This window comes from Crassostrea angulata, chromosome 7 (genome assembly GCF_025612915.1).
Source record: "Crassostrea angulata isolate pt1a10 chromosome 7, ASM2561291v2, whole genome shotgun sequence".
NCBI lineage: Eukaryota > Metazoa > Mollusca > Bivalvia > Ostreida > Ostreidae > Magallana > Magallana angulata.
Genome location: NC_069117.1, coordinates 60,789,740 through 60,813,818, shown reverse-complemented (window position 1 = coordinate 60,813,818; position 24,079 = coordinate 60,789,740). Strand labels below are relative to the sequence as shown.

At 34.6% G+C, this 24,079-nt stretch overlaps 2 protein-coding genes across 2 annotated transcripts; both read left to right on the top strand.

Moving 5' to 3' along the window:
- Positions 1–1,659: 1,659 nt before the first annotated feature.
- LOC128155858 (uncharacterized) lies at positions 1,660–6,104 on the top strand. The gene is made up of 13 exons (XM_052817736.1): positions 1,660–1,777; positions 2,580–2,761; positions 2,942–3,142; positions 3,238–3,429; positions 3,526–3,558; positions 3,653–3,787; positions 3,875–4,054; positions 4,154–4,231; positions 4,312–4,524; positions 4,756–4,848; positions 4,947–5,030; positions 5,118–5,295; positions 5,418–6,104. Exons 1-13 carry the CDS (start codon positions 1,695–1,697, stop codon positions 5,638–5,640), a joined length of 1,875 nt encoding a protein of 624 aa, XP_052673696.1. The 5' UTR covers positions 1,660–1,694; the 3' UTR covers positions 5,641–6,104.
- Positions 6,105–15,568: 9,464 nt separating this feature from the next.
- Positions 15,569–19,877, top strand: LOC128156879 (serine/threonine-protein kinase PRP4 homolog). The gene is made up of 9 exons (XM_052819204.1): positions 15,569–15,708; positions 15,964–16,159; positions 16,318–16,434; positions 16,533–16,586; positions 16,700–17,632; positions 17,754–17,923; positions 18,797–18,861; positions 18,990–19,084; positions 19,584–19,877. The coding sequence occupies exons 2-9, from the start codon at positions 15,964–15,966 to the stop codon at positions 19,700–19,702; spliced, it is 1,749 nt and encodes a 582-aa protein (XP_052675164.1). The 5' UTR covers positions 15,569–15,708; the 3' UTR covers positions 19,703–19,877.
- The last annotated feature ends 4,202 nt before the right edge of the window (positions 19,878–24,079 follow it).

Here is a 24,079-nt window from a genome sequence, read left to right as displayed (position 1 = left end):
TTTGTAATGTAAACAAGGCTCGTGCCCTGTTTTTGTTTACATATGTTAAATATACCAGTAAAAATCTTTTTCAAACTAATTTGTCTATCTTCTTATTTATTATAAGCATAAAAAAACCAGTTCCCAACGTTTAATACATTATTTTTGGTCTAAATCTGTAATTTTAACTTCAACATTCAAAATGTAAACAAAGGCTTTGTTTACATAACAAAGAATTGTAAGCTCTGTAACTCGCTTATAACTCAACAAATGGCCCTCAAATTTTGGTTGCATATTAAAAATGCCTTACTGAAGCATTGTAAACATTAAAATCGGAGAAATAATTTTTGACCAATATCGTGACCATGTCCCTTTAAAAAGCAGTTCCTTAAATTTTCCCTGTAACGAATAAGGAATCATTTTTTTAGTATTGTGTGGTGATCATTACGATTGGGGCTGATCCAATCTATTAATAAAGTCCGAAGGGCTTTATGATATATTGATCACGGCCGACCCTATTTGATCAACTTATAATATTCAAAGAATGATTGCTTATTTCTTATATTATGAAAATGTACTGGACTATTCATTACAAAATCAATTTGAAGTGTTATCATACACAGATAAACTGCAAAATGTAAATACTTAATCACATGTTGTATATTGTACTCACTTAACAACCATTTACCTGTACTTTTAACTGTGTTGTACGTGTACTTTTAGTTGATACTCATCAATCAGCCTATTCTTTTTTTTTTTAGAACTGTGTTATAGCCCAAAGAGTAATGCATTGTGCTTTACTCTAACATGTGAATAAAATGTGTATTTATTTCTAAGTTATATGTGTTATTCTTTTGACAATCTAGTAAATAAAAGTATATGTATCTTATTTTTCACATAATAAAATACGGGGTCCATTATTTTACCACAGAGTAGTGCGCCTAATTACACTAAATGAAATATATAAATTTCCATTGTTACAAATCTCTAAAGATTCATTTTGATCCTTTTTAATTTCCTGGTTAGCACGGACACGCTTGAGTCTGTTGTTGCGTGCAATGCAAAAATCGTGACTCTAACCATTTTTTTTTCTTATTAACACGTAAACAAAGCCGTTAGTTATTATCTTTTATTTTGTTAGCGGGGTTTTATTCGTCATCGCAGGCTTTGGTTTAATTCCATGAAGAACAGTTCAGTACGGACCAGAACTCCTTCACCTTTCAACGAATTAGAAATTTAAATTATGTTATGGGTTATTTCCCTCTTAACAGACTACTTACCAGGATGTTTATCTTTATCACATCCGGGATTTTCTTTCAATTGTTGTCATTTCTGCGACGCTTCATTATTACGCACCTTTTCAAGCACACGAACTTATTGTATATGTATATTATAATATATATATACATATGCACATGTTTGGCAAACGTTTCAAAAAGAAAGATTGTTTTTAATTTTTAAACATATATTGTGCATGTGTATAAGTTCAGTTTAATTCATGCCTGTCAAATCGTGAAAATATATTTTATTTATAATCTGTTCATAAAACACACACTTCTAATAAATTACACAATTTCGATACTTTCAAAAGCAGTCTACGGCTTTTTATGCACAGAGAAATGTAAAACTTCCGTGTTAATTAAGGCCAAGATTTTTTCTTCCTGTTTAAAACCAGTTCCTTTTAAATATGCCATTGCTTGCTCAATATTCGCTCCATGTGGCTGCTCCTGATTTTAGCTTGTGTGCTTGGTTGCGCTGGATACCAATTCCAGCTGGAAGTGAATGAGACTGGGCGATTGTAAGTATAATTTTTGCAGATATTTTTTTTAAATATATTTTTGCACCTTTTGTTTATTTACTATTTGTCCTTTACAGGGTACTTTAGAGAATATAGTAATGCCATTTAGGTATCTGTTCACAATATTCTAATATACGTCTAAATATGCAACAGTATGATTTATGAAAACCAATGAACAAAGGATCATTTTCGTTGCCGCACGTAAATTGCATTTTGGGTTTACATGTGTATCAGCATGTAGAGTTTTGTCTCTTATAAGGAAACAATTTGCCGAAATTTTGTCCTATTTCCTTGACGACTCTAAGGAGACCGTTCTCAACCTAGCAAAAGGTGTTGCACAAAGTATGCTCACGCTAGAATTTTGCAACAAATGTATTATTTCACTTATTATCTGCTCTAACTGCAGAATCCTTAGTTCTAGGTCTGATGGTTAGAGGGGTTTTTGTAGCTTTTTGACTAAGTGCACTAAAAAGAGAATAGTAGACTAAGTACTACATATATTGTCAAGTCACAGATTTACAGTTGTATGATTTGTATTGAATGTTGAATGATATTATTTTTATCCAATCCCATTGTCCATATTCTGCTCAACAATTGTTCTTCACGTTAACACTAAATGCAACCGGTAGGGCAGTCCTATTGTTTAAGCAAAATCACGTACATTTGCCTTTTGACATTATACTTCATGTTTATCGAGACATGATATCAACAATTTAGCATACTTGTTGTAAGAATACAAGTAAGACGGTTAATTACATGTAATTATAAAATAACGAGCCTACTCATTACTGTTTTCTTATAGTGTCTATACAGGCAACAATGGAAGGCATCGATACTGTACAACATGCGAAACGGGACAAAATGACGAAATAAACATGAAAACTCAACAATCTGAATGCATTGAACAAAACTTCCAAGTCCCGATGCCCGACGGCAGCAAGGAACCAATATGTAAGGAGGGCATTAGTGATGCCATTATACCAGGTACATGATCTCCACAGCTGAATCTTTGTATTGACAATAAAAGAAACCGGGAAAATCTTCCGTTAAAGATTTGACCAAAATTTATGCATCTCAAGCAACGTGTCCCATATATCCTTAAGCACTAAGCGGCACTTTCCTTGTGCTACAATTCGCACATTAGTCTATTCATAACCTTTACAGGTTGTGGTCCTTTACCAACATCAGACGGACTCTCTTGGAGGACAGAGTCCGGTAGACCCATACAGGTCAAAAGCACTGTGTATGAGGTGTATTATCCTATATGTAGCCAGAATGGCGTCCTTAACAGGGACCTACGCAGCGCTCGATGTGGTGAAGACCTGAGATGGAACGCCACCATCCAGGGATTGCGGTGTCTTTATGGTACAAACTCCTCTGCCGTCGAAGACCCTTTTTAACATACCGTTGCCTTGTATCATTGTATTTGGTTTAATTTATGATAAGTTCGATTATTACAGGTTGTGGTCCTTTCCCAATTGGTTCGAAGTGGAGGCTGCAGAATGGAAGCGAGGCTGAAAATGAAAGTTTGGTGGGGGAGATTTATTTCAGTGAATGCTCGCCTCGTCACAAACGGAGCATAGTTATGTACTGTGGACCAGATTCGAAATGGCACGCTAATTATTCTACACCATGTGAAACCGACAAATGTGGTGAGATGCAAATAAAGAAGATGAAATAAATACAAACTATATCTATTAAGTTTGTTTGAACCATCCCTCTTTAACATTATGTCTTTGACATTGTAGAACAGTGGTATTGCAGTGTAGAAATTCTTATTGGTGAGTTCATTTCCGTAACACTCGATTTGAAGAATATCAACGAATATCACGTACCACGTGCTCTAATGTATTTTTATCATCTTTTAAACAATAGGATGTTCGCTAGGAGCATTTCTTGGAATACTCATATTGGTCAGGTGTATTTACATGCACTGTCATTTCGATGGGCATCGAACAACGACAAATATTGACGAAGAATCTCCAATGATAAAAGTTTCATGTACGGCAGGTAAAGAATAAGGTAAAACTGATGCTGTGAGTATAAAGAGAATATAATTGTTTAATAAGAATGAACATCATTCTCTATTTACTGTAGTCCCTGTACCGGAACAGACAACAGATACTACTAGATTGTCATCCAGCTCTGAAGAAAGCACTGACACAGCAAGAACATCTCCTGGAAGTTCGACGCCGGTGGAACACGAGTGTGATCAATATGAACTTAGGTCCTTGACAAAAACCACGTCTTTAAGCATTTTATCCTTAAATCCATCGAGTAAGTAAAACAAAATACACCAAGAAGAAAGAGGACAGTATCAATCCGTATGTTCTTAAACATACTTAACCTTTTGAATTTAACCATCATCTTTTTCAGATGAAAATATTCGAGTTTTTCAGGCATTACGCTCAACAACTAATAACGACGGGATTTTGCAGTTTATAGTGCAGAAAGGTAAAAATCGGGGCAAATTCAATTCATTGTCTTCTTGATTAATACCCAAAGACTTTATTTTAAATTTTGTTTTCTATCAGGTGAAACGGTTTTTATTGCCACCAAAGAGAAATTGAATGACTCGGATTGTCTGCAAATACGGCGACAGGATCCCGAGTCGTATCGAGGCGTGGAAATGCACCCCTTTCTGCACTGCATCTCCTGTGTGGAGATTGATGACTCCGGGGTTTATTATTGGAGAACCGCCTCTTCGTCAAAGGAACGTTACTTTAAATTTGATCTTAAAGTTGTCGGTAAGAAAATAGCTAAATTTTGCATAATATAACTAGACATGTGTTTTTTGTTTTGGTTTTTAACAATTGTTTTATTTTGTAATAGTTTGTATATAAATGCTCAGTACTGCCACGCTCTTAATACCACTAGCTAAGGGGTTCACCCTCAGTCGGTAGAGCGTTTTGAAAATGAAGGGTACCGAGTTCGAGCCTGGTGTAACTAATTTATCCTCTTCTATTACAATTTTGTAGACCGCGGGCAACCAGATGGTTTGGAGTCGTCTGATTTGAACCCTTTGGCGAGTGCAGGCTCTAATGGAGATGTGCATGAAGACCACACTGAATGTAGGCACCAAAAGCTCACTACTATGTGATTTTTTAAAAGTTGTATTCACGTCTATTTTTGACTGTCACAAAGGCGTTCTGTGTTGGTTGTTTTTCAGATCATTCTTCTGTAAGTAATCCTTGTTTGGCTGGGTTATGTCCATCTTTGAGCGAAGCCTCTTTGTTGACCGAGGATAACAAAGGTAATTTTTAATTGGTATTTATAGTAAATATCTGCTTAAAACATCTAATCAGAACAATTTGTAGTAATTTGAGGGTTTTTGCTATAGATGAACCAGTCTGTGGGTTACAGATAGACACTATATATCGAGATCCAATCTGGGATGCCTTCCTGAAGCGTTTGTGTAACTGTCTCAATAGTTCAGCTTCAGGTCGAGAATGTGCATGTTGGAGGGAAATAGCCAAAATGTACCTAAAACGGACGGATGCCTATCTCTCTAGTATTGAGTAAGTGTCCTATAAACTTGAATACTGATTCCTCAGTATCTGTGCCAATAAACTTTATTATAAAGTATAGTCAAATTCATAAAGTAAAATAATTTTCAAGCTTATTTTCTGTGTGTTTAAAGATGGTACGAAGAGGGTGATCCTGTTAACGGCCCAGCCTACCTTATCCTAAACGACGTCCGGAGAGCGTACCGAATCATTACCATAGGCCAACTCGCAGCGAATCTACAACCGCCAAACTTAGACCTAATGAACTGCATCAACAGTTTTCACCACAACTGCACCTTTTGCACTCGTCTTTATTACCGAATGCATCAAACAAGACCAAAAGATGTCCACGGATAGTAAAAGGGGTCATTTTATCCCTTTGCTGTTTTTAAGGGACGTTGAATGACAATTTCTGAGTTGTCTCCAAGCACCCCGGTCGGGCTCTCCGAGGTACACGAATAGGGTCCACGCATAAGGAAGGAGTCGGCCTTATTCTCTCTGTCCTGAGACAGAAAGAGCGGTGATTTATTTCACATAATTGACTATTTTTTAAATATTTTGACATTCACAGGGAAGTTTTCCAGGTTTTCAACTACAGTCAGTTGATATCTCTCCGATCTTTGGAACTTCCGATAGGAAAGCAGAATACCATCCAATCAGAAAGCATGATTCAAATGTTTTGAACACTGATTTGCATAATATTTAACTTTTGTGCTGTTGTTAATACGCTTGCCAGCTTATGAATAAGAATCTACATACCAGTAATACGCTGTACATGTGAAGTGTAACGTTTATTGACATTAATGTTAAATGTGAGTTAATGCTTTAAAGGTGTCCAAGTAGCGTAGTGGACAACGCACTCGCTTGTCACCGCTGCGACCCGAGTTCGATACCCGTGATCGACAGTGGTTGTATGTGATAGGGTATGGCGGTCGCCCGCTTGGACACGTGGGTTCTCTCCGGGTACTCCGGCTTCTTCCCTCACCAATGACCCCCTCGCGCTAACATCCGTGCCAACGAGAGATATTAATATAAGTTGTAGAACTTGCTTATCAATCGTTGTAAAATAAATAAAGTTCAGTTTTTTAATGCTTTAGACTTAAATAAAATCCAGCAGATGTGGTTTCCTTGTGTTCTTCTACAGTATTACTATGTTTGACGTATCTTGTTGTTTCTCGGAGAACCAATCACATTCAACTACAAATACTTGTGGAGTGCATTTAACAATTAAACTCTTTGGCACAAAGGTATATTTTGTAAGGTATTGCGTGGTATACGGTACCTTGAATTTTGAGGGAAAACCCAGTTTTAAATATCCCCTTTTCCTATCATGTGCAATTGCTTCCTCAATTTGTAAGATTATTTCAGGTTTGTCTATTCAAGGGTAGGAGCTATTCAAAATGATACAAGCAAAGTCTTAATACCTGCAGAGCAATTTTTTTATTGTTTGGTCACGAGTAACTACAAATTGGGTTCATTTGGGTGAGTCATCAAATGTGAAGTAGAATATTAGGTCGTGGATTTAATTTGCATTCATTGAAGTTCAAATTGTTTGACGTTTGACGTTAATTCTTATCTACATCATCAGTAAATACATATATGAACTCTTCATTGGTTAAATATATACCGAAACTGACAAAATAAAACGGGGACAACAGACACCTGTTGGCAGATAATATATCGTTACATAATTTAGCCTATTACTGCTCGTGACATACATGCAAGTAGCGCTTGGTTTATTGTGTTGGAGTTCCACGAAAATGTCTCAATATCAATTCTGGGTAATAAAAACAACAACAACAATTTGATACATGTAAAGGTGTCTCGGTACGATTATTCACCGAATTTCTTGACGTACATTTTATAAGTTTTTCAAACACTGTAAATTGTACACACTGATTTAAAAAAAATAAAAAAATTGTTGTTCTGGATACCTTTATTAGGTATGGAAACAGATATAAATGCTTTTTAAAAGGGTATTTAAAAGTAAAGTTCGTGTTATTGTCATTTTAATTTTAAACATAGCTGGGTAATATGACATTATTTACTAAACAAGAGGCCAATAGGCCTTAACGGTCACCTGAGTAGCATATAACCCATACACAAACTTGTCGAGGAGTCTCATATATTCATTTAATTGGTTTCATTCTGGAGTAGAAAAATTATAAATTTGTAATGATGACCACCTCCCCCTGCCTGAAATCTTTCAAAAAGAACTATGAAACCTATAATTTTGGCGAAAAACTTATAGATCTTGTCTACAAAATCATGAATTCAGTTTTCCTTTCAGGTGTGTGGGAGCAAAGAAGATAATTTTTGGGAGTTGATTTTAATCAACTTCCTATGCAGTTACTCTGACAAACCGAAGGTAAACAGTGTTTGGACCAAAGCACAAATCATCGCCGCTGACAAGAATAAGTTCTTGAGAATAATTGATAAATCCGATGTAATGTATGCTAAAGCATTGTTTTTCAAGGAAACATATTTATTAATATCTTGAAAATAGTGAGATTTTATATGGTACGAACAATTTAGACATTTTTTGTAGTTGTATGTATTCTTACGCCAGAGTTCAATATAGTCTCGTTTAACTCGACGCTCGGCTGTCTCCGTAAATCTCCGACAAGCAGAGAGTCTTTCTTGCTTGTCGGAGATTAACGGCGAGAGCCGAGCGTTTGGTTGAACGAGACGAGAGTTCAATGTTGCTTGGATCCATAAATTTTCCAGAAATATTTCTATCACTGATACATTGTTTGATTGAATTTATTCTATCTTTAAATATTACTTAACATGATTCATATGGGGTTTTATCAACATTTTTGTGTCGAAAAAGTCCGAAAATTCATATTATAAGAATGTGTGTAATTCAAATACAGATTAGAAACTAACTGTACTTGTCATGCAAAATAACAAATCATTAATTTTAAAATGAATAACTATCGATAAAATCAACTCCCGTCAGTTCTTCGGTACTTTGATTAAACATTATATGCATCAACACCTATACATCCATTTTGGCCCAGCCCTAGAGTCAAAACCCATACTCCAGGGGATATGAAACTTAAAATTTTAGTAGAGGACTCCCTGGTAAACATAATTATTCAATTCTATTCAATTTATTGACATCACCATGTTGGCATACAGTCAAAATGAAATCAAATGACAGACAAAAAAAAATTATAACATAAAGACTACAGCATGCAAAACAGTTTATACAATACTCCATAGTCCCTGGAACTGTTTTCTCTGCATCAAACATTTATCCAAGTAGATACATAGACGTTTTGTAGTATTATAATCAAATGGATTAACAATTTCTTTTATGAGATCAATACCCCAGTACAATTTATTATTGAAAATATCACAATTATGAAATCGAAGATTGTCATACACAGGACAGTAAAGTACAAAATGTTGTTCATTTTCGACTAATAATTTACAAGCATAGCATAAACGTTTTTCCTTTGGGATAATTGGTTTACAATACCTACCTGTTAATGAATAGCGAATGTGCACTTGTTCTTAATATTGTTAGCTGGGATCTTTCATGCTTTTTCAAGGAAAACTTTAAGTACTAATCTTGCAACTTGTACTCGTTAGTATTTATATTTTACAGTAAATATGAAGTTTTCCTGAGTTAGAGGATGAGATTTTTTCAATTGCTCAAATATCATATCAACAAAAAACTTATTTAACTTAAACCTAAAATCCTTATGGGAAAATATGTATCAAACACTTTTAGTTTCGATTTAATATTCAAAAAATTGTCCTTACATGTTTTAAGTATACCAAACATGCATTTGCTACCTTGTTGAGCCAGTATTTTTTGTGTTAGATTAATGAAATTTACAATTAAAACTCAAGGTCATGCCTAAATAATTAAAGCTATTTATAAGCTCGACCGGTTGTTTGTCATAAAACCATCTGTAACTTGTAGGTAGTTTTGATCCTTTTCAGAATAAAATATATTTTGTTTTATATAGTGGTTTGAGAGTTATTTCAAATTATGGAGACAAATCAAACGTCACATTCATTTTACACTCTGTCTAATTTGAGGTTCCCTTGACGTTTACGCCTGCATGTTTTTAATGTATGGGCGCGAGCGTCGGGTGAGTCTCGTTTCTGATGACATTCTCACTGGCGGATCAAGGGGGCGGGGGTCCGCCCCCTTTTGCTATCAAATTTAAAAAAAAAATAGTAGAAGAATAGAAAAATCAGTTTTTGTTGTTATTCGTGAATTTTATAACATGTCAAGTATACGTAGAATAGCTCAAAAAGTGCCTTAAAAACCTAAAAACTTGGAAGCTTCCGGGGGCTTCGCCCCATGGGTCCCCTAATCAGGGCTTTACTCTGGGCCCATGGACCCATTTAAACTATAGAGCAATATGTCTTCCAAGTTTAATTTTTGTAAAATATATGCAGTATTATTCACGAACAATCAGGGAACATATTTTGATTTAGCGACCTAGGAGTTGGGGCAATGGGTTAGAGCGGATTGTGTGGGGTTTATAAGTATGCTATCTAGCCCAAATTTAAATTGATGCAATATATGATATTCAAAATATAAACGCATAGAGAGCAAACAAGTAACATTGTAAAAAGTAAAAATTTTGATAAAGAGGACTAGTTTTGTCTAAAAATATCATACAATCTCAATTAAACGGATTTTCGGCAAAAAAGAATGACCGCTGCTGTGGAGTTGAAAAAAAAAGTTAAGAATTACAAAATGAATTTCCTCCAACTCTCTTTTGCGTTGCCTAGTAATGATTTAAAATAACTTGTGGTATATAAGATTAATGCAGTTTTCAACCTTGTTACCATAATAACGGGTATAAAATTTCATATGTATGAAATATTGGAAAGGATATGAATTTGTCTTAAGTATTCATTTTATTTTTGAAAATCAAATCTGGAAAATATACAGCTTTTTTTAGGTCACCTGAGTAAACTCAGGTGACCTATTGCGTCGTGCGTTAACAATTTAACATTTTTAACTTCTTAAAAACTACAGGGCTGATTGTTCACATTTTTGGTGTGGGGCATCTCTATGGTAAGAGGAATCTAAATTGTGAAATTCGTGGCTCTACCACCCCCGGGGCACCACAAGTGAGACCAAATATGAAAAAAGCCATATTTTCAAAAATCTTCTTCTCTACTCCCACACATGTGAGGACAAAACTGGTTGCATGGTTATGATGTCCCCTGGGTCAGGGTTTCTGGCTCTAGGGTGGGGCCAATATGGCCATATAGTAAAAATATATTAAATCTTAGAAAATCTTCTTCTCTACTCCCATATATATTTGTTAAAAATTGAATGCATGATTATGATGTCCATGAAGCACTCTACCAAAATTGTGAAATTCATGACCCCTGTGCTAGGGGTTCTGGATCTAGGGAGGGGCCATAAGTAAATTTTAAATAAGTACATAGTAAAAATGTATTAAATCTTTAAAAAATCTTCTTCTTTACTCCCAAACATGTGGGCAAAAAACTGAATACATGGTTATGATGTCCACTAACTCCTCTACATAATAAATTATGAAATTCATGGCCCCTGTGTCAGGGGTTTAGGATATGGGGGGGGGGCATTATGGCAATATGGTGTTAATGCATATAATGTTTTAAAATCGTCTTCTCTATTCTCACACATCTGTATGAAAAACTGACTTCATAATTCAAAGATATTTTAGGTGTACATGGAAAAGCTTCAAATTTAGCAGTCAATGCTGAACTAGGTTCTTATCCACTTTACTATTTTGTTATGAAAACATATTTAATCAAAGTACTGAAGAACTGATGGGAGTTGATTTTGTCGATGTTTATTTATTTAAAGCTGCTTGGTCCGATTTTATATTAAATTTTATGCACGCTTTTAAACGATGGCTATGCTTAGTGTATGTATAATAATAGACCTTTCAGTAGTTTTACACGTCAATTATGCCATATTTCAATGATGAAAAATACGTACAAAATTTGCTAACAAAACAAACGACATTAAAAGGTACCGCGTTATTTCGCCTCATGTTAAATTTCACCCCTGACGACGAGACGGGTATGGTTGTATTACGAATTTGACATCGCTTAAATAAAGGTCGAATGGTCAGACAAATGATCAGACAAATTACAAATAAACATGTGTACGTTTTGTTCGCCAATATTTCTAAAGTCTGTTTTTTTACAATACATAGCATGCGGGTTGAATAACCCCAATCATTCGGGCGACAAAACCATGCGGTTTCCTTTTCTAAACATTCCCGTGATGCATTTTGGTTTGTTTTTTCGTTTGCCCAAAGAGAAATTATTTTTATTTACTTTGAATATTTCTAACTTTGAAAGGAGATTGATTCTACTGGTGTAAATAGGAGAAAGTCCATAATTTTCTAAGATAAATGATCTGTATGAACAAAATTTTGATACTGTAATTACGGAAAAATCGGACCAAGCAGCTTTAAAAATCAATGATATGTTATTTTGCATGACAAGTACATGTAGTTTCTAATTTGAATTATGCACATTTTTATAATATGAATTTTTGGACTTTTTCGACAAGAATGTCGAGAAACCCCCATATGAATCATGTTAAATAATATTTAAAGATAAAATTAATTCAATCAAACTATGTATCAGTAATAGAAATATTTCTCGAAAATTGTACGGATCCAAGCAATATTGAACTCCAGTCTCGTTCAACGAAACGCTCGGCTGACACCGTAAATCTCCGACAAGGATTTACGGAGACAGCCGAGCGTATAGTTGAACAAGACTATATGGAATACATACGACTACAAAAAATATTTAAATTGTTTGTACCATTCAAAATCTGACTATTTTCAAGGTATTTATAAATAAGTTTCCTTTAAAAACAATGCTTTAGCATACATTACATCGAATTCATCAATTATTTTCAAGAACTAAGTCTTGTCAGCAGCAGTGATTTGTGCTGAGGTAGCAAGGGACAGTTTCGAATAAAGTACCCGCCCAGCAGGCATACGACGTTGTACCAACGTTGAAAATACGTTGATCATGGTTGACGACGTTGATCAACCAAAATACAACGTTGTGCGACGTTGAAGAAAAAGACGTTATCAACATGACAAATTTTCAACGTTAGTTAGACGTCAGATATTCTGACCAATATCGACCAAATTTCTCATACATATATTTATAAAATTGTATTTTTCAAAATTTCGTGTAATTATTGAATTCTGTAATTTGTGGGCATAAAAAGTGAAAAAACATCATCAGTGATGGCAAAAAATCGCACATGTAAAGAATTTACATGTATGCGGAAAGCGCGCGATAGGCATTGATCTTGTAACACCCCCCCCCCCCCCCAAATATCTACACAGCTTGAAATGATTTAAGTAACTTTATGAATCATTTATATATATAGTGTTAATGAATAAAACTGTTGATAGTGAAATAAATTCAGTTATGGCGAAAGTTAGCGCATGTAAACAAATTATGCGGCAAGGTGCGCGATAGCCATTGATCTATTGCACATCCTCCATATCTGCTCAGCTTGAAAGCGCATGCTGGCCAGACAAGTATTAATTACTGGCGCGAACAAATTACCGCGCCAACTGAAACAAAGAACCAGTGTCCAGCTGGGGATAAGATATCCTAGCTGGGAAGCCATTTTGAACGCCATTCCAAACTTGAGACCGTGAGGAGCAGCATTTATAAATTCTACATCGACCTTTAATACAAGGACATTTTGGATTTCATCCTCTAAAATAGTAAAGTAAGTGTTTCTTTCAATTATATAATGCATGTTGTATAATGTTTTTATTTTTTTCCAAGCTAGAAAAAAATGCTTAACCGCATGGCGCGTGTTTTTGAATTCACCACTAACGAACAGAGAATGCATGTAAAAATTGATCGATCTCTAACTTACATTAGTCTAATAATATCAAAGTATTGTTAGCCTTGAAAATGTCTTTAAGTTTTTGGTGTTTTTTGTGGTGTTTTTATTTTTATTTTTCACCACTAACGTTAGTAATGTTATGTACGATAGTTCACACGTATCACGAATGACTCTTTGGACGAGTTAACTAAGAGAATTTCCGATTTACGTACAAGTTAACAGAAGAGTGAAACTATAAATAGAATTGGGATTTTATTGTTGTCGTTGATCTTTGGTCTCCAACATAACGATGCAAGTTTTAATACTCAATAAGTGTACCCAGGCAACTGATCGAAGCCGTTTTGTAATACAGTATATAGAAAGTAATAATCTTATCTTTTACCTTCGATGGTCTTTAAAGGAAAACAATAAATCCTTTAACACTAACAGTCCATATTCAATTCACAGTATTGAAGACAGTACTTTAGGCCTAGTATATAAGTATTTATATTTGTAATGATTATGATGTTAATATTAACTCAAAGTGATGATATTATTTATAATGGTTAATCAATACAAACAATAGAAACAAAAACTAGCTGCACGTGCATGTATTTTTTTGTTCTATTTAAGACATGGCCTATCTCAGAAACTGGAGACGGTACAATACATTTGTTCATGCGCTTGCACAATCAAGCAGCAGTGAAAATGATGTTGAAAATCAACTGCAGGCAGTTGGGGGCCAGCAGACAACTCCTGAAAGGTACACCTCCTCTGTGCAGTCAGATTCTGGGGAAGATCAGCAACAGCAGCACATTAATGAACCAGCAGATTATGACAGTGATTCTTCCATTTCCGTTGTTTTAACAAGTGATGAAGATAATGAAAATGAGCCTGAGGAATGTTTACCATCACAAATTGCAGAATGGGCTACAAAGTTTAAATGCACTAGATCATGCATTAATCATATACTTGAAATTTTTAGAAAGCAAGGCCACAGAGTACCAAAAGATGCACGTACTTTACTTCAGACACCTCAAAGTATTGATATCATTAGAAAATGTGGTGGCAATTATTATTATTTTGGGCTGCTATCAGGACTTACGAAAACTGTGTCATTACATCCAAATCATTTTGAAGATGAAAACTCAATTAAACTTTCATTTAACATCGATGGAGTACCATTATTTAAGTCTTCCTCGGTACAATTTTGGCCAATCCTATGCAGTGTCAATAGTTTTGAACCATTTATTGTTGCTTTGTTCTGTGGAACAAAGAAACCAGACTCAGTTGAGGAGTATTTGCTGGACTTTGTTGAAGAACTTTGTAATGTTGAAAATACTGGGTTTCAATTGAATGATAAACATTTTGCTGTGATCATTGACTCATTTATTTGTGATGCTCCTGCAAGGTCATTTTTGAAATGTACTAAAGGACACAATGCATACTTTGGATGCGATAGATGCACAATTAAAGGTGTATGGCGTGGACGTGTTGTTTTTGAACAACCAGACGGCATGAATATGCCGGAAAAGAGAACTAAAGAAGATTTCAATGAATTGCAGTATACTGATTATCAATTAAAGAGGTCACCTTTAGTTGATATTGGTATCGATTGTATCAAATCGTTCCCGCTTGATTATATGCATCTTGTGTGTCTTGGTGTGATGAAAAGAATTTTGATGTTTTTAAAATCAGGACCACGAGAGTGCAAGCTATCCCATCTGCAAATAGAATTACTTTCGGACAAACTTGTTGCTCTGAATGGGAAAATGCCTCGAGAATTCGCAAGACAGCCACGTTCGCTTGAGGTTCTCGATCGATGGAAGGCAACAGAGTACAGGCAATGCATTCTATACACTGGCCCACTTATTTTCCGCAACATAATGCATGACCAAATGTATCAACATTTCCTAGCTCTAACGGTTGCCATGTCAATATTACTTGACTCCAGAGATGCTTCTAGGAATCACTACCTGAATTATGCAAAAGAATTGCTTGAATACTTTGTCAAGAAAGCACCCCAGATATACGGAGAGACATTTACTACCTACAACATTCACTCTCTTGTACACATAAGTGATGATGTTAAAAATTATGGTGTTTCACTAAATGAACTAAGTGCCTTTAGATTTGAAAACTATCTTCAAAAGTTAAAGAAATTTGTGAAGAAAGCACAAAATCCTATTGCTCAAGTTGCTAAACGGTTGTTTGAACTGGAAAGAACTACTGTCAAACCATGGATGAATGTTTCAACAACCTATCTTTCCACAAAAAGAAAAGACAGTTGTTTACTTTTAAAAGATCAGTCGTTTGCATTTTTGCAAGAAAAAAGAGAAAATGGAGAATTGATATGCAAAGTTGTTTCACAACAGAGACTGGAAAATTTATTTATTAATCCATGTGAATCGAAATTAATAAATGTTGCCGTTGTGAAAAACACAACATTGCAGAGGCATGGACGGGAAAAAATAATCAGAAAGCATGACATAGATAGAAAAGTTGCATGTTTGCCTTATGATGGGAAATATGTGCTGTTTCCTTTGCTGCATGGAATTGAAAGGCAATATTAGGATAAGGTTGGTTTTTAGCACTATCAAGTATTGTAAAGAGAGATATATATTGCTAAATTAGTTCTACCGGTAATTGTAATTTCTTTAATACTGAATTGGTGACTTTATAATAAAATATATGTCAGATAATAATTTTTTTTTAAACATTACAACTCAAAGAACTCTTTTCTTGTGACATTGATGACAAAAACAAACTATGTTATTTTTTGAAAAACATAATATGTTTAAGCATTTTGCTTAATTTTGATTTTTTAAATTAAGATGGACAAGAAGTGGGTAAGAGCTGTGTGGAGAGAGGATGAAAAAGAGATGGAGCTTGCCATACCCAGTGTATGGGTTGAAGGAAATCGCATAAGATGGCCAAATACATCAAATGCAAAATCTGCACTCAAAGAATGCAAGAAACCTGCTGACAAATGGCTTTCATTTGATCTGATAAAGATCAAGTTTTCATCAGGTAACTTCTTAATTTATTGATAAGAAACCGAGTAATTTATGTTTGAAGATGTAAAAAATGTAGGGAAGTCAACAAAGTTAACAAAGAATTTTTTGTATACATTTCTCATCAAGTCAATTGTACCTTCTCTTCATGCATTGTTTTTCTTTTAAATAAAGACGACTATCGAGAATGTGAGGACTATGATGAGACGACAGCGGTGGAATCTGAGTGTGACTCAGAACCAGTAATGAAAAGGAAACCAAAAAAGAAGGTCATGAGTGACTTTATTATGGGTGAGCTTGCAATTTATCTACAAACTTGAAGATTCTTTTATTTGTTCTTTACTTTGATATTTTGATTAATGAAATATATATAAATTTTGTTTAATTAGATTCTGCTGAAGACAATTCATCAATAAAAATGCAGAAGAAGTTACCTGTAGCAGGTTAGATATTGTTATGCAAATATATATCCAGATATAAAAGAGGACAATTTATTATGGTAATTCCTTTTTTTTTTTTGGAGCATTTTCCAACAATTTGATATATTATACTTCAGCACCAGTTATGCCGCCAAAACCACCCCAAAAAATCTCTTCTAAAAAAAACCAAGACCAGTCATCACTTCAGTCGTCCAGGTCTCGATCACCTTCACCTTCTACTAGAGATGAAATGGAAACCAGACGTAGCAGGTCTATTACACCAAGCAAGTCCTGGGCTAGTTCAAACAGTCGGGAGAGCTCGATGAATAGGTCGATGTCACCAAGAAGTCCCATTCGCTCAACACAAAGGTCCAGAATTTCAACATCCAGAAGTCCAATTCGCTCAACACAAAGGTCCAGAATTTCAACATCCAGAAGTCCAATTCGCTCAACACAAAGGTCCAGAATTTCAACATCCAGAAGTCCAATTCGCTCAACCCAAAGGCCCAGAATTTCAACATCCAGAAGTCCAATTCGCTCAACACAAAGGCCCAGAATTTCAACATCCAGAAGTCCAATTCGCTCAACACAAAGGTCCAGAATTTCAACATCCAGAAGTCCAATTCGCTCAACACAAAGGCCCAGAATTTCAACATCCAGAAGTCCAATTCGCTCAACACAAAGGCCCAGAATTTCAACACCCAGAAGTCCAATTCGCTCAACACAAAGGCCAAGAATTTCAACATCCAGAAGTCCAATTCGCTCAACACAAAGGTCACGAATCTCAAGGTCCAGGAGTCCTGTTCACTCTTTGAACAGCTCAAGATTTTCAAGATCAAAAAGCAGAGACAGGCATCACAATAGGTCAAGGCACTCTATGTCACAAAGCAGTGAAAGGTCAACCCTGAGAAGAGAAAGCCCAAAAAGACTTAACAAAGGATCTGAACATTCCAGGAGCTATGATAGGCCTTGTAGCAGGTTAAGTGTAGAGAGCACCCCAACACTTCCATCTCTTTCTAAGCGAAAGCAGCATCAGTCCTCAACAGACTCCTTTCCCATGACCGAAGAAAGTGAGTACAGTTAGATGTGTTACAAATTTTCAATTCAAGGGACCTTTTATGAGACTAGAATTTTTGCTTATGATGCCTTGGGTGTTAAATGTTTAATACTTAGTTATATTCTGTTTCACAGGATTTCAGAGAAGAGTCCTCTACCTTCTTGTTGAAATAAGAGACCTTCTTAAGAGTCCAGCAACAACAGCTACAAATACAGAAGACGTTGATCTTGTTACCATAGACTCAGAAGAAGGATTTGAAGCCTTAGACAGAAGACTTGAAAACAGGGACTTTAAAGCCAGCTTTGTAAGTAATTGAAAATAGATGTAAATTGTCATGTTTCGTGTAGAATTATGTTGTATTTTTATATACATACTATACATAATGGGCCTGCCTTATGTGCCAGCGGGCAAGAAGAGGTTAGGTGAGGTGAGGTGAATATACATAAACTCTAAATTCTTGATCAAATGAGGGGAATTATTCTTCAAGTTAAATCACAAGAAGTAACCCTCAAAGATTTTCTCTAACAGTCAGGAATTATTACAAAAAAAATTAAACCTTTGGTGCTGGACTCAGGTTTTTTATTCTCTTGATATGACACAAAATGACTGAAATGCAGAATTAAAATTAGAAATTGTGTATAGAATGAATATAATGTTCTCCTTTATTATACATTTGAGCATTGAATCATTATTTTATGAAAGATATTGTATCATAACAATAGCGGTGTGTGTATACAAATTTTCATAAATAACTAATGCGCATTATAAAATTTGTATGCACACACCGCTGCAGTTATGAGACTATATCTTTCAAAAAATAATGATTTAAAGCTTATATTTACATTTTTCTAACTTCTTGCTTTGTCTGCAAATGTGATTTATATGTCAAGATTTCTATTTTATTCTAAGGATAAATTCAAATTAATGGAATAGCCATTGTAACAGCCACAAGCGTGAACTTTGATTCTCCCTTGTGACGTTGCATTTTACAGCGTTCAAAGTTTGTTATGTCACGGTTAAACTCGTCATTTTAACCTTTGAGTTCCGTTTGTGTGTTACGGTCTTATTACTTCAGTATCTTTTCACACACTTTACATGCAAAAAATATTTGGAATGTAAATTTATATATTGCAGTAACACTACAAAGTATGAATGAAAATGAACAATTGCATTTCAGAAATTCTTGCTTCAAAAGATTGGAGGTACAGATGGTACTGACCACATGAAGAAAGCAATGTTAAGGTAAATAAAGAATGATGTTACTGAATAATTAAAGATCATTTATTGAAAAAATCAATGTATGACATTGTATTCAGAGTGATATGAAATACTAAGTATTTGAAGTATGACATATTTCAATTTATTTTCAGAACTATGACAAACTCGTACATGGCTGGTCTAAACATGAAGGGAAAACGGGGAAAGAAAGCTTTTGGTTCCTCCCAACTCTACCTCCTTATAAAAGGTAAAATGTTTTCTGATTTTTACTACTGTCAAATTTCTCATTTGTAGTACATGTAGATTGAAACAATTAAAACATAATTTGATTAGTTGGTGCAGACGCAGAGTACTGTAGATTCCTCATTTTTCATGATTACTTCATTTTGCGATTCAATTATTTAATGCATCAAATTGCTAGAACACATAATTTTTATCATATATATTCATTAAATTTACACCTGCCAAAAATTAATAGGGAGATCATAAAATCCGCGAGATGTGCTTTTGGCAATTTTACATGGATATTAATTCCTTGTGTTTAATTAGGAATCTACAGTATACATCTATTTAAAAATGGTGTGTTATCTTTATGGCAATCTTATTGAAATTAGATCCCGTGATCTGCAAGGAAAAAGCCACTGGAGCAGATCAAAGGATCCAATTTTGGTTGAATTGTCTTTATGTAAAGAAAAAAATATATACAGAGGAACATATATTATAAAGCACCTTTATGTCTGTTTCAGAAACTGTATTGACATCTCATACACAGTATACAGAATCAAAATTCAATGAAGATTTGGCTAAATTCCTAAAATATGCCCCGGAGCGTGTGGGAGGAGGTGGAAGAAGGAGAAGAGATTGACTGTTTTTCACGTTCACTTGACCAGAACTAATGATTTTACTCTTTTTCATCTTCTTAAACTAATGTTTTTGTGAAAAGCTGGCTACAGATGTGAGCTAGGTTATCCATCAGTGATTTTAAGTGATACTTTCAATTTATTTAACTGTTTCTCTCTTGAATAAATTGATTAATGATATTTGTTCTGGTGTCATGTTGTTCATAAAATAATTTGAGGCAAAATGATTCACTGCAATTAGCGAAAAAAAATCAGTGTTCAAGGTCAAACAGTTGTAGCATTTCAACCAAATATCAACTAAATTTAAACGTTGTAACAACGTCAGAAGACGTTAAATCAACGTTGAAACAACGTCAGATATCAACGTTGAATCAACGTCAAAATTTCAACGTCCATTCAACTTTCATATTCAACCAAAATTCAACGTCATTTCAACGTTGAGGCATGACGTTGTTTCAACGTTGAATCAACGTTGAAATGCCTGCTGGGCGTCAATATTTTTGTAAAATTGAGAATTGCTGTACTTGAAGGCTTATGAGTGTTGCTAAAATTCATGAAATGATTTTTAAGGATTATCATTAGTTAGAGGGGTGTCTCTTGTTGAAATTGATATGCAATATGTAGGCCCCTTATGTTAGGTACATGAGAATCAGAAGTAAAATGCGAAACCTGCGGCTTTGACTGTTGTGCTGACTTTACACAGTGAAATTGCAAGTTACAGACGGGAGGTAAAATAACACGAAAAGTAGGTGGATGGGACATTGTAAACTATACACCGGTAAGTTTCTGACATGTGATAGTGCAGCATGCACGCGGTACGGAAGGTCAACCCTCTGCAGGGAATTAGCTGGGGGAGGTCTAAAAAGCTGAAAAATCATGAAAAATTAGCAAAATATGAAAGGGTCAAAATCTCATAAAAACCAGTATGTAGAGAATTTTACAGGTTTTGATTAGCAATTTTCTTCAGAAATTGGTGATTGGCCTTATAAAGAGTGAATTAAAGGTATTTGTGCTGAATGGGAACTGAGGAAATTCTAGTTACAGAGTTCCGAAGACATGCATCCCTTGGCTACAATGAATTGGATCAAAAAAACTGTCCCCTGCCACCTTCAAGACTACATGGTATTTTCATATTTCTCCTTTAAGTGTAATTTTGAGTGGATTTTGTACCATAAGTAATACATTTTGTGAAAATGGATGATTTTCTTGGCTATAGATGTCATGACATCATTTATTAGCTAAAATATTCAAGGGGAGTAACTCCCTCTTAAATGTGTAGAATGACCACCACTAGAGTAAATTGGCTTAGAGAGTAGGCATTTCCTATCCTGATGACAATTAATAGGCTTAAGTTAATTACTGAGATAAGAATAAATACTTTAAAACAGTTTTTATCAATTAAATCATTAAATTTATGAATTTGCAGCCATTTTGCTGTCTGATTTTATGAAATAACATTAATCCACCAGACTTATACCACCTAATTTTTTTAAAACAGCATATTTTTATTTCAAATGAACTTTACATGTAGACAAATGCAGTTATCAAAGTATACAATATGTCAAAAAACTCAAGTTTTTGCTCCTTCCAAGCAAAAAATGGTATTTGAGATGTATTTACAGAATTGAAAAAGCCACCCCCTCTTTCCAATGGACTCCATTACCATTACATGTAGAATATGTAACTGTACATTTGACCTTGAAATAACATCTGCTATGATAATTAACTCTTGAAATGAACAAAAAACAACACATTTTTACCCTTTTATTGTATATATGCATCAAAAATGTAGAAAAACATGTAAAATTTGAACCTTTTTCATGGAATTCTCATCCGTCCCCAGGTACCCGGGTGTGTTTGAATTTCATTTTAATTAAACGCACATGTCACACTTGTAGGTCTTACTAATTTAGCAAAGTTGAAAGGAGACTAGAAACCAGAATATATAAGTTATCCACTAAATATGATTATAGGCTTAGTTTTTCATGAAAACAAGAAATCACATGTAGGGCGACATGACTTTTTGTGAATAAAAATGCTACAAATCATCCATTTACCAAAAAAAATCAATTTTAAATATCAGTGATGGTTGTTTTCAATTATGTGTAAGAAATGACTCAAGGAAACTGCCACAAGTTTCATAATATTAGGTTAAAGTGTTCAAACTAATGCTTCTTGTGAAAATCAAAAGATAGGGGGAGGGTATACATGTGAAGGGATTTCTAAGTGATGTGATGCTTTTATCATGATAATATCAAGCAGATGCATGTAGTATTCAATAAGGTTTCTTATTTAAGGAGGTTGAACAACAGTTGACCTCTAAAAGATTAGGTAAAGATGCTTTATTTATGGAGAGCCCTGTGAATCTGTGTTAAATAGAGGAAAGTGGAAATGGTGGGTTCACTTAAATGGCCATATTTTTCTTAAACCTCAATGGAATTGGCAAAATGTGGTGTACTTTTTTTCAGAATAGCATAAGCCTTGTAATTTTAAGACAAGATGACTTTTCAGAGAATGTGGGTGTATGTTAAAGGTAGCAAGGGACAGTTTCGAATAAAGTACCCGTCAATATTTTTGTAAAATTGAGAATTGCTGTACTTGAAGGCTTATGAGTGTTGCTAAAATTCATGAAATGATTTTTAAGGATTATCATTAGTTAGAGGGGTGTCTCTTGTTGAAATTGATATGCAATATGTAGGCCCCTTATGTTAGGTACATGAGAATCAGAAGTAAAATGCGAAACCTGCGGCTTTGACTGTTGTGCTGACTTTACACAGTGAAATTGCAAGTTACAGACGGGAGGTAAAATAACACGAAAAGTAGGTGGATGGGACATTGTAAACTATACACCGGTAAGTTTCTGACATGTGATAGTGCAGCATGCACGCGGTACGGAAGGTCAACCCTCTGCAGGGAATTAGCTGGGGGAGGTCTAAAAAGCTGAAAAATCATGAAAAATTAGCAAAATATGAAAGGGTCAAAATCTCATAAAAACCAGTATGTAGAGAATTTTACAGGTTTTGATTAGCAATTTTCTTCAGAAATTGGTGATTGGCCTTATAAAGAGTGAATTAAAGGTATTTGTGCTGAATGGGAACTGAGGAAATTCTAGTTACAGAGTTCCGAAGACATGCATCCCTTGGCTACAATGAATTGGATCAAAAAAACTGTCCCCTGCCACCTGAGGTCCAAACACTGTTTCACTTTCGGTTTGTCTGAGAAACTGCATAGGAGAGTTGATTAAAATCAATCCCAAAAACTATATCAGACTAAGAAATATGGAATCAAATACCACATATAATAATGCACTTTTAGTATCAGCTTTTAAAGAAGACAAAGAGTTAGCTTCGAAAAGAGCTATACTTCATGGCAAAACAAGATTGTTAATCTCCAACAAAAACTAAACTTAACATCTTTAGATATTATCATGTCGCCAGTGTCCTTAATTACGGTGCCGAGGTGTGGGGTTTTCATTCAGGAAAGGACGTTGAACGTGTCCACACTCGATATTGTAAACTCATATCAAAAGTGTTCATCAGTTCCGCACCCAATTTTATAATATATATGAAACTTGGTCGTTTGCCTTTAATTGTGTTCAGAAAGTTAAAAATACTGAAACATTTTATGAAAATTTTAAATACGCACAATTGTATATTAAAAAACATATATGAGGATATGTATTCCACCCAATATGAAAATTCTTGGATTTTTATGGTAAAAGATTTATCGTGCTCTGCTGGTTTTGGCAATGTTTGGTATGCACCAAATGTTCCAAACCAAAGAAAACTGTTTTTAGAAATTAAGTGAAGACTATCAAATTTTGATGTTTTGATGTTTTTGTACAGCTAGAAAGAGACGCTTTCTTTACATGTTCCTCTAAATGTTACGTATACAAATATCTGTTCGACCCCTTTGGTCTCCAGTATTATCTTAAAAATGTATATCAGAAAATATTGTTCACTATCTGACAAAATATAGATCTTCTGCACATAGGCTAGCAATAGAACAAGGTCGGTAGAATCAAACTGTATGCTCGCGTCGCATTTGTAGACGTTGTACTCTTAATAGGATTGAAGATACTTCATTCTAGAACTGAGTCCAAAGTACAGTCATATACGGTGTACTGACATCAAAAATTATTCCTGGTCAAAGCCTTCTTGTTTCAAGCTTGTTCAGTTGCTGAGTTCCAGAAATAAGAAACAATTTAACAAACTATGTATTTTTCTTAAGAAAGCCAGAGAGTATAGAAATAATTTGCTTTAGTTAATATGTATGTTATCGTCTGAATGTGATGATATACCGGTGTGTGTGTGTGTGTGTGTATATATATATATATATATATATATATATATATATATATATATATATATATATATATATAT

Excerpts from the sequence above, each read along its gene's own strand:
- LOC128156879 (XM_052819204.1), top strand. The coding sequence starts at position 15,964 with ATGGACAAGAAGTGGGTAAGAGCTGTGTGGAGAGAGGATGAAAAAGAG. Across the intron at positions 16,587-16,699 it reads GAAGAAGTTACCTGTAGCAG|CACCAGTTATGCCGCCAAAA; the intron begins GTTAGATATTGT and ends ATTATACTTCAG. Across the intron at positions 17,924-18,796 it reads GGGACTTTAAAGCCAGCTTT|AAATTCTTGCTTCAAAAGAT; the intron begins GTAAGTAATTGA and ends ATTGCATTTCAG.
- LOC128155858 (XM_052817736.1), top strand. The coding sequence starts at position 1,695 with ATGTGGCTGCTCCTGATTTTAGCTTGTGTGCTTGGTTGCGCTGGATAC. Across the intron at positions 3,430-3,525 it reads ATGTGAAACCGACAAATGTG|AACAGTGGTATTGCAGTGTA; the intron begins GTGAGATGCAAA and ends TTGACATTGTAG. Across the intron at positions 3,788-3,874 it reads AAAAGTTTCATGTACGGCAG|TCCCTGTACCGGAACAGACA; the intron begins GTAAAGAATAAG and ends TATTTACTGTAG.